This window comes from Dipteris shenzhenensis, chromosome 6, assembly GCF_047967505.1.
Source record: "Dipteris shenzhenensis isolate YYH24624 ecotype China chromosome 6, Dip_SZ_1.0, whole genome shotgun sequence".
NCBI classification, from domain to species: domain Eukaryota; kingdom Viridiplantae; phylum Streptophyta; class Polypodiopsida; order Gleicheniales; family Dipteridaceae; genus Dipteris; species Dipteris shenzhenensis.
This window is the reverse complement of record NC_141601.1, coordinates 28,485,292-28,496,488: the sequence shown is the minus strand read 5'-3', so window position 1 is coordinate 28,496,488 and position 11,197 is coordinate 28,485,292. Positions and strand designations below refer to the sequence as shown.

Genomic DNA, 11,197 nt, shown 5'->3' with positions numbered 1-11,197 from the left:
AATGCTTTCCAACACACACAAAATTGCTTTGAAGTATTGGAAGTAACACGCAGGAAGTAGTAGATACTTGAAAGTCCTTCCATCCACTTGAAAGTGCTCTCATGCACCTCAAATTGATTGGAAGGGATTCCAGTCACCTAAAAGTGCTTTCAATCATGTGAAAGTGCTTTTTCTTTATTGCTTTTTCATCTGAAAGTGCTTTTTCTTTATTCCTTATAGCACTTGAAAGCACTTAAATGTGTTGGCGAGCACATGTTAGAGCTTAAAAGCACGTCAAAGTGCTTTTGGCCCAATTCTAGACACTTGAATGTGATTTAATCATCTAAAAGTGTTCTTTCAATGAGCTAGAAAGCACATTAACACGTTTCAAAGTACTTGAAAGTGCTTTCATGCACTTCAAATTGCTTGGAAGGGATTTCAATCACCTAAAAGTGCTTTGAATCATATGAAGGTGCTTTTTATTTATTGTTGTTTGCAGCACTTGACAACACTTAAATGTGTAGGCAAGCACATTTTAAAGCTTAAAAGCAATTCAAAGTGCTCTTCGCCCAATTCTAGGCACTTGAATGTGCTTTCAGTCATTTGAAAGTGCCTTTTCAATGTGCTAGAAAGCACACTAACGTGTTTAAAGTACTTGAAAGTGCTTTCATGCATCTCTTATTGCTTGGAAGGGATTCCTGTCACCTGAAAGTGCTTTCAATCATCTAAAATACTTTTTCTTTATTGTTGTTCATAGCAGTTGAAAGCACTTAAATGTGATGGCAAGCACATTTTAAAGCTTAAAAGCACTTCAAAGTGCTTTTGGCCCAATTTTGGGTACTTGAATCTGCTTTCAATCATTTGAAAATTTCTTTTCAATGTGCTTCAAAGTACTTAAAATACTTCATAAAGACTTGAAAGTGCTTCAAAGTAATTCTTCAATGTGTTGCAAAGTAATTAGTGTTCTTCAAAGTATTTTTTGAATGTGTTGCAAGGTACTTAACATGCTTCAAACTTTTTGCTATTTTTTCTCAATTTCTTTCCAATTGTGTCTTGTTGAGCCAGCAAGAATGAGCAACTCATGCCAAAATGCCATCCTCTTTCACACTCCTTTGAACAAGAATGAGCAACGCATGTCAAAATGTCATCCTCTTTCACACTCGTTTCAAACATACTAGTGTTGTTGAATCCACATCACTCCTTGAAAAGTTGATAGCGTGCTTTTCTCACCCAATGGAAGCTAACCAACAAGATACATTCTCATCATCACTATTTTCTTATGTTAAATTCAAAATTTACTCTATATTCTTCCTTTGATTCTTTTACTAGCTGCTTTGCAAGTGTTGGAACAACCTTATAAGCTTCATGAACTCTTTAATCTTTTGGCTTTTTTCCATCTTATCACTCGCCTTCTCCATTTCCTTCAATACTAGTAACCAAATGTGTGATTGTCTCTTTACTCTCTTACCACCCATACCTAAAATTCCCTTCTCTTGCAAATTATCTCCACATCTTGGTACTTGTGATCTTCTGGCTAACCAAGACTTTGCTATAATTTAGTATTTCATGTGTATGACTTTATGTATTTTATTAGGGAATTGATCCTTAAATGGGACCTATATGCACCACCAACATCCTTGTTATCACCAAAACCAGATGTACTTAATAACTGTTTGAACTCTACATTATATGTATTGGCCTTATAGGTCTCCCACTATCTCATTAGATACCCTTTTATTGTCATCTTGATGGCACTCCTTACTGATAACGAAAGTGACATAGGGAGAGAGAGGAGTACACACAAGATAGACTAACTATACACTAAGTTGTATTGAACATAAACATGAATATATACATGAGAACCCCTTAGGGTTAGGGTTTGCCCCTAATGACTTTGAGGTATGGTGCAATTTACACCATCCTTAACACCCCCTCTTAAATTGCATTGGGTAAGTAGAGGGTGCATGTACAAGTTTTGTTTGGTGCATATGATAGCATTCAAAAGTGAAAAAGAAAACAGAAAAGAATCTGAGTAGTATGTGCATATGTGAGCATAGTGACTATGTAGTGGAACCATGTACTTACTAGATCCTATAGACAATGTGTATTTCCCCCTCTTAAGTTATGGGTCATCCTTCGCCTTTGGGAATAAAACCCATAAGATAGGCCAAAGGGAAGAGGAACAAAATATGCAGAAAGTAAAGTCCACCTGGATCAAAGACTCGTCGAACGAAAGATGACTGTGTACATGACTGCATGTATGTCTACGTGCTGAACATGTCATAAGTCACCGTGGGCTATATAGTTGTTGTGTAATGTAGAAGAGGCATCCGGATGTGAAGCTAGTCAATGTAGCTATGGAGAAATAATTCGGTAGGTTGTGACAAACAACGATGTCACCAATCCAAAAGAACCGACAACAATGGTGGAGGTACATTGCAGTAGAGTAATCTCTATCAAATGATGCAGGATCGTACAAGAATGCATAGTCGGTGAGGACAGAGTGATCCAAGGGTTGAAAATATGGGGCCCCGAAGGTGCAGGTATAATACTCTGCTCTGGTAAAGAAGAGACCCATAAAAAAGACAAGGTATAGAAACATGTCCAACCTATATGCTCCAATGTCAAGAGCTAAAGGTGATCTAACGTGTGCATGGCATGGTTAGTTGTCAAAGAAGTTTTGCCAAGGAGTTCTAATTGCGCCATACTAGAGATTTATCTTCATTTGGAAACGGAAAAGCCACAAATAGAGAGTTCGAAAACACATTGAAATACACAATCCAAACTTGAGGATTGCTCACATGGAGCATTGATCCAAAGACAAGAGTTTCTAGACAAAACCTTGGTGGGATGGTCGATGTGGGCCATATCTCTCTGCACAAGTATCACCAACTTGGAGATTCGAGGAGATGTTTGTCAAATGCTCCTTTGAGGGTGACATCTTGGATGAGTAACCTAGCACAACTCAAGGCAGTTACACACCGCCCGTGCCCACTCAAGCAAAAGGTGGTGTGGATAGTGTGTGGGTAGACCAACAAGCGGACAAGGTATCCTCCATTTATTGCAAGCATGTGAAAATGCCTACAAGTTTTAGGTTGAGGGCCTTGTGATGGGAGGGCACAAGTTTAAATCCTGTTACCAAAGGTTGGGGCAGGCAATGGGCAAGGGGTAGTGCCTATCCAGAATGCTAGGCGCCCCCTTTTTTGCGCGACAAATTGTACCGCAAATGGATGCACCTTAGCTTAGCTTGGGCAAGCATCAGTGTGTGTAACAACCCTCAAGTGGTGCAAAGTGGTCTCAACAAGACATGGCCCTCGCCATCAGAGTAGATGCTGGAGGATGTTCAGCGGGTGTTTGAATTGAACATGGAGTTTCGACACGTTCCTAAAGCACATCCCAAGGAGTAGATGGGGCTCATTCTTTGAGAAGTGGGCTATGGCTCATAATGGCTCCCTGAGAAGATTTGCAAGCCACTCTATTGGCCCTTTTGTGCAGCACTTATGCCCCTCCACATGGCTTGTGTTCAACCCCATAGGTGGGTGGCACCACCAATCCCAGTGTGAACCGACCTGCCCTGTTAGGTGGGTCATGAATAAATACAAGGAGAATCATACACTATCCATGTGGCAAACTCTTTATCCCTCTTCCTTCTCCCTACTTCTCTCCAAATGTCACTCCCCCATTCTCTCGTCATTTGGGGGCTTACAAACGAGGAGTTTACCCTTATACCCTTACAAGCCTTCCCTACCCCTGCCAAGGCATTATAACTCATCCCACAATTACAAGTGCTCCGAAGGTAATGGCAACCTCAACTATACTAATAGAGGATATGGTTTGGCATTCAACTTCGACAAGTCCAAAGAACTAGGAAAACATCCTTGTTCAAGATTTTAATCAAGTCAATACCCATGTCCTAAACCGGGGTATATTTCCATGCTTTGAGCCTATACATAAAATGTCAATTGCCTTGTTGCAGTTCTTCACATGTAGTGCTCTTTGAGACCATCTAGATTGACAACTTGACAAATTGTCTTTATGTTAAAACCATGAGCGGTGAAAACTTTCATTATGACTCAGGGAGGGATCGAGTATAAGTTTTTATGAACACGTACATAACTTAATACAAGATAGTATTTTTCCTGCCATGGCATCCCTCAATTACAAATGCTCTGAAGGTAATGGAGACTTCAAGTATACTAATAACAAAGTACATGGTTTCAAGTTCCCAAAGAACCAAGAATCCAAAAGAATGTGTGCACAGAGGAGAGCACCAAAACACACATTTTTTTTAAATTGAAAACACACACACACACACACACACACACACGTTCATAAGACAAGAATATCTCCACTCTTACATATTGAATTTTTTTATAGAACAATCAAAAGAAAAAGGAAAGAAGGGAGTTTGTAAGCAACTTAAAACAAAATTATGAGTAAATGAGAAAAATAAAAAGAATAATAGCTTAGTAAGCACCAAAAAGCTACCATGATCAATGGTTACATGATTCCACCGAGCCTAGACCTAAAGTGAGTTGCACTAAGCTGTTTAAGAAAAAGCTCACCGCAAGGGAGAGTGTTAGGCAAGTTGGATGAACTATTTTATGGCACCCAATGGTAGCATGTGTCTCGTATCACAACAATGAAACCATAAAAGAAATTGTTAGGTCTTTGAACAAAACTATATATACCTTTGTACAACTAGAATATATCCAATCATACAAATTAAAAAATTTTGTTGTTTTAAAGTCCAAAAGTGTACACAAAAAATAAAAGAAAAATCGAAAGAGAACAAAAAGGAAAACAAAAAGTTCTTTGAAAAACAAAAGACATACTTAGCAAACAAAGCCACACTTATGTCATCTTCAGTGCCCAAGCATAAGCAATTGTACTCAGTTTCTAAAGCCCCTCGTAGTCTCTTGGGCAAAACCAATACTTACTGAAATACACCAAATACACAAAAGAGAAAGAAAACAAGAAATCAAGACGAAAGGAAGAAGGTGACTAAGCAAAAATAAACAATCAAATCAAGAAACTAAATCGCCCAAAAATCTCTCTCTTTCTCTCTCTCTCTCTCATGTAGTAATGAAAGAAAGAATTTTCAGAATGAATGAATTATTCAAAACATTAAAAAATAAATGAACCCCTTACACTTATGTAGCACTTCCTACAAAGATGCAAAATTACAGTCCTAACTTAGAAAGCACAACATACTCTCAATCAAACTCTTTAAAAATTACAAGAAAATTGGGCTATTGAACTCCTCGCTTTTAGTTTTCAACTTAAGTTCAATCATTCTAAACATGCCTAAGGCCGATACACCATAGATGACAGACTTCATATTTAAGAATGTGCATACTTTTTTCATTTTTTTCTTGGATTATACCTCTTGTGTATTAGTAAAGTGATCAAATCACTACATTGAGCGATAAAAGACTCCTTAGTTGCACAAAGGTGGGAAAATCTATGGAATTGAGAAGAAATGACTCCGTATTTTGCCAAATCACAAATGTTTTGAGTCAATGTGAGGCATTTTAGTAATGAGTAAACCACTATATTCAGGTTGTTCGCGATTCACATTTATCATATATATCAACCTCTAATCCTATGGTAGATTGAGAAAGTCTAAGATCTAAGGATACACAAGAATCCCCTCATGAAGTACAGTTCACATCACAGAAGTCAAGAGGATAGATTCGTCCTCCAAAAGCACAAGCGTCTTTGTACATAAAGTCTTAAAAGTGAGAAACATCTACAAATAAATCATCTATAACTTGGCTGAGCTTATGTAAAAATATAGGAAAGGTATTGGTAGAAATAAGAGGCTGCATAAACTCAAATTCAGAAGTGTTTGGAAGGGGTCTCCCTTTTTCTCGGAGGTTTCTACTGGATTGAGGTGGCACTACCAGCCCCAATTTTTTCTTTTTGGCTCTTGAGCTTTTCATGCATTGCATCGTGTATCCTGTATGGAGCTTGCTCTAACGGTTTTCTTTAATACTTAATAGAAGTCTCTTTTTGAAAAAAAAAAATTTTCCAGAAGTGAAAAATAAAAGTTTGCTAAAAAGACGACAAAAGTAGTGCCCATATGGATTCCTATAATTTGTTGAAACAAAGGATCACCTAGATGTCATGATCTTTATTATTTAGCCACAAAAAGTCTAAACATAAAGCTAGGCATATCAAGATCGAGTAAGATTTCTGCAAGGACAGCAGATGTTTTAACATTAGGGACTAAACATATATACAAGATGGTATTCTCAATGACTCATGAGTTTTTATTTCAGTCAGCTGCACCATCCAAGCTCCACCAAAAGCCCCATAGTACCTTTAGCTAAAAACTTCGTACAGTTGCAGGTCCTAGTATAAATATCCATCTGAAATAAGGGCAAATGCTTTCCTCTGCTCCTTGAATAAAATGTATCATTACTTTGTTTGCTCTTAAGGAGCTCCTCCCGTCTGGCTGGAACCACTTCTGTTATCACTCCTACGCCACACATCCATGTACGACTGACGGGGAGCTGAGGTTGCTGAATTTGAGGGTTTCGCTTGGGCATCCACCCTGCAAGGTATTAAACGCATTTACAATTTCAGGCCTGACCTTCAAAGAATCCATATTTGATTTCTCTTTGGAGCAAAAGAACATTCAAGCATCAAGGGGTGGTTGCAAGATTACATATTCTCTGCCATCAGAGATACATATTCCCTCCCAGGCGTTGCTGTAATTTTGGGCTCTACCCTATCAATTATCTATGTATATTTAGAAGGAATCAAATTCGAAAAGAACGCAAGACTACCCTAAAAGCATTCCCAATGGCTATACCCGATGGGTTCCTTCCGTGTTTCTTCTCCGTCAAGAACAGCGTCTAAAGGTACTGGTCGAAAATTCGTCATAAGTGAAAGCTCCACTCTAACCCAAGGAGGGTTCCATCTGGCGTTCATCCACAGTCCCTCTTTCGTGATCTTATGTTTGAAATCCGCATATTTCGGAGCCCTCTGAAAAACAGATGAGGGTTATAACATGACGAGACACAAATACATTGATAGTACTAGGAAAAGTAGCATAAAAGGAGTGAACGCTCACATTGTTTCTCAGAGTAAAAAGAAGCTGGATGTTCTCTTTCTCCTCGAGAAACACCTCACCTTCTTCAACCTATTGTCCATCCAATGCGAAGGGTTTGTAAAGAAATCGCGCCAGAGCTTTTCTATGTCTGCAAAAAGGAGGATGCGGAACCGGAAACTATTCAAAGAGATTTCTGTCCCAACAAAAGAGCTCTCTCTCGTAAAACCAATACTGCAGAGAAGATCAACAAGAGGGGCAAAACAACTACTCACATTGCTCCACGACGGCAACGGCGGTGGTGGGCTTGGGGCGAGGTTCAGGGACGAGGGGCATGCGGCCGGGGGGGGCCTGAGGTTCTTCCAAGGGGGAGGTAGGATGGGCAGAGCAAGCGAAGAGGGGAGTGGTGCGAGTGAGGAAAAAGAGGGGACAAAGCGAGCGTCGGTTGAAGGAGAGAGAGGAGGGTGTCGAGAGGAAGCCATAGCTACTCGATGATCGCTCGCCATAACTACTCAAAGCTCGCGAGGCAGGAGGCAAACAGAGGATCGCCATAAGCCTCTGCACCTGCACGGCAAGCTGCAAATACAAGATAGAACTTAGAAGAAAGTGGTCTTTTCTATGCTTATGATGGTCATTATTATCATCAAGTCATCATCAAGATGAAAATGAAATTCGTAGGGCTTATCTGCTTCACACCAAAGGGAATGCCACTCATTTGTCGTCCACTCGGTCCTCGTGATATACGAGCCCGACAGGTCTCCGTGTCACGTCACCATTTGCTAGGACATCATTCTTATCCTACTCGCCATTCGGGAGTGCACAACTTAAAGTTTCAGAGCAGCCGTTACAAGACGGGAGCATCGCTCCTACATCTTTTTTATCGTGAGAGGTATTCGTAGACCACCTCTCACGATAAAAAAGATGTAGGAGCGATGCTCCCGTCTTGTAACGGTTGCTCTGAAACTGGAAGGTATTCGTTGGATGTATATAGACTACCTCCCTCATTGTTAGCCCTTGTCTGATGTTCCAAGTTCACACCAACCGATGGCTCGCTCTTGGAATCTTGCAACCTAGATCGGCCTCTTATTGGTGCTGATGTGGAGGGAGCGGAAAGGGAAAGGGGGGGGGTGTCCGACACTCTTCCCAACTCCCAACTCAAAATCAAATGATTTTGAGCCACATCATCCAGACGCCCCTGTTGCAAGTTGGGCATCCTAGTGATCCTTAGGCAGGATTGGCACATGTCTGGACAAGGGGAGGGTGAAGGGGCTTGTTAGTGGATGAAATTCATGTCCATTGTATTTGGTTTCATCCGACCTCAGCAAGCCACCCAAGATGTGGACACCCCATAAAGTGAAAGTGAGCACCCCATCTCATGTTGATGTTCGATCATGTGTAAAATACGTCAATTCGTGAACACCATTTTCCAGCTTAGGCATCCGAACTGTATGAATCCTACCAGAAGGTACCCAACAAGTGCCGCATGTCACCACACTACCTGCTTGAAGGTGATAGAACATTGCCATAGACATGCTCATTATCCCTAACCTACTTGTGCCCAAGTTGTGCTCTCTATTGCCAACCCTCAAGAGCACAACATTGATCCTGGCAACAAACCCTACCTCATGCAAATGCAATTATAATATGATAGACCCCGCTTTTTGCTTCTCAACTTCAAGGAAGGCATGTTGAGATCTTCAATAATATGGGGTACCTAAAAGCTATTGGGGCCAAAGGGCATCATCTTGTCATGTAAACTTGGGCTCATAAGAGCTCATGGTATTCATGTGAGATGTGGGTAAAAACAATGGATGATTGACTACCCTTTGATGATTCTCATCTCATGAATATAATGGTCTCAAGGAACACAATGCTCCAAGTGACTCCGAGAAAGGAGAGGAGGCTACACCACTAGAGGCTCCACTATTTCAATCAAAAGACAACTAGGGTGGGTAGGCAAGCTAGGGTTTTGATCATGAATCTTCTACGTAAGTTGTATGCATCTAGCTCTATCATAATATCCTGTAGTTGCATCACTTGATAGGTTTGCTCCTCATTGCATTCCTTGACAGATCCAATAGTTTCTTTTTGTCATGGAGCGTGCAACCACTAACTCAAAACCTGACTTGAACATTACTATTTTTCCCTCTTTTTTTGAGGTAAAAAAGAACAAATAAAATCATGGACACGAGACATGATGTAGGGTCCATCAGGACCCTCCTTGCAAGTGTCAAAGGTATGCTTTTATTACCTACTTATTAGTGATTGCTAGAGATGGCTATGAGCTTGTAGTTCCTCTCATTGACAACATGAACATTGTCATCATTTGTGAGTGAGACTTTATTGTGACCTGGTCTAGTTCATCTCACATTCACCATGGTCAGATATTTCAATGCTCCCTTGCGTGTCAAGAACATGCATCAGAGGAGAGGGCTAGTTAGGTTCTCAAAACATCAATTTACTTAAACTATTAGAAACTTTTTCCCTTCACAAATTTGGTTGTACAAGTTTTTATTTATATATTTATTTATTTCCACAAAAGTAAAACCACAGAGGGTGTGGATAGAGAAGTGACATGTCTTCTTCTCCATATATTTATGATTTGAGGGGATGGACCTTTCCCTCAGGATTAAGAATGGGATGGATGATAGTGTCATGGAGAGTGTCTTGGTTGTTGTCAAAGAATGTTATTTTGGGGGGTCCAGCCAGGGCATCCTTCCTACAAAAGTGTTCTAGTTTTTTGGCACATTGGGGCCCTCATTTCATGGTTTCAATCACATGGCTTGGAATTTTCTCAGATGTTCGTAAATGGATCCAAATTACCTCACCAAATTTTCCAAAAGTGGTGGTTCCTTTGCAGGGGGATGCCCTAGTTGGAACCACCCCAAAATGGGCCATTTGCACACTTCCACCAAGCATTTTAAAATGCTTAGCAGAAGTGTGCAAATGTCCCACTTTTGGGGGTTCCAACTAGGGCATCCTTCTAGCAAAACTACTCTAGTTTTTTGGCAGATTGGGGCCCTCATTTCAGGGTTTCAATCACATGGCATGGAATATTCTCAGGTGTTCATAAATTGGTCCAAATTACCTCACCAAATTTTCCAAAAGTGGTGGTTCATTTACAGTGGATGCCCTGGCTAGGGACCCCCCAAAAAAGGCTAATTTGCACACTTCTACTAAGCATTTTAAAATGCTTATCAAAAGTGTGCAAATGATTCACTTTTGGGTGGATCCATCCACGGTATCTTTTCAGCAAAAGTGTTCTAGTTTTTTGGTAGATTAGGGCCCTCATTGCACATGGCGTGGGATTTTCCTAAGTGTTCCTAGGTTTTCATAAATTGGTCCAAATTACCTCACCAAAATTTCAAAAAGTGGTGGTTCATTTGCAGGGGGATGCCCTGGCTGGACCCCCCAAAAATGGGTCATTTGCACACTTCTACTAATAAGCACTTAGTAGAAGTGTGCAAATGACCCATTTTTTGGGGTCCAACCAGGGCATCCTTCTTGCAGAAGTGTTCTATTTGTTGGGGCCCTCATTTTAGGATTTCCTTCACATGGCTTGGAATTTTCCCAAATGTCCATAAATCGGTCCAAATTATCTCACCAAATTTTCCAAAAGTGGTGGTTCATTTGCAAGGGATGCTCTAGCTCAACCCCCTAAAAAAGGTTCAGTTGCACACTTCTACTAAGCCTTTTAAAATGGTTAGCAGAAGTGTGCAAAAGACCTTTTTTGGGGGGCTCCAACTAGGGCATCCTTCCTGCAAATTTGTTCTAGTTTTTTGGCAAATCGAGGCCCTCATTTTAGGATTTTATTCACATGGCTTGGAATTTTACCCAGATGTCCACCATAAATGGTTCCAAATAACCTCACCAAATTTTCCAAAAGTGGTGGTTCATTTGCATGGGGATGCTCTATCTGACCCCAAAAAAAGGGTCATTTGCACACATCTGCTAAGTGCTTAGCAGAAGTGTACAAATGACCCTTTTTTGGGGAGTCTAGCCAGTGGCATACTTTCTACAAAATTATTCTACTTTTATGGCATATTGGAGCCTTCATTTCAAGGTTTCATTCACATGGCTTTGCATTTTCCTAGGTGTCTGTAGATTGGTTCAAATTACCTAGCTAAATTTCCCAAAAGTGGTGGTTCATTTGCAGGGGGG

General features: G+C 40.5%; 1 protein-coding gene across 1 annotated transcript; it reads right to left on the bottom strand.

Annotated features, from left to right (window-relative positions):
* Positions 1-6,132: 6,132 nt before the first annotated feature.
* LOC147901012 (uncharacterized) lies at positions 6,133-7,623 on the bottom strand. The gene is made up of 4 exons (XM_087376178.1): positions 7,312-7,623; positions 7,120-7,187; positions 6,800-6,972; positions 6,133-6,538 (listed from the first exon to the last, which is right to left on the bottom strand). Exons 1-4 carry the CDS (start codon positions 7,586-7,588, stop codon positions 6,418-6,420), a joined length of 639 nt encoding a protein of 212 aa, XP_087232304.1. The 5' UTR covers positions 7,589-7,623; the 3' UTR covers positions 6,133-6,417.
* Between the last annotated feature and the right edge of the window lie 3,574 nt (positions 7,624-11,197).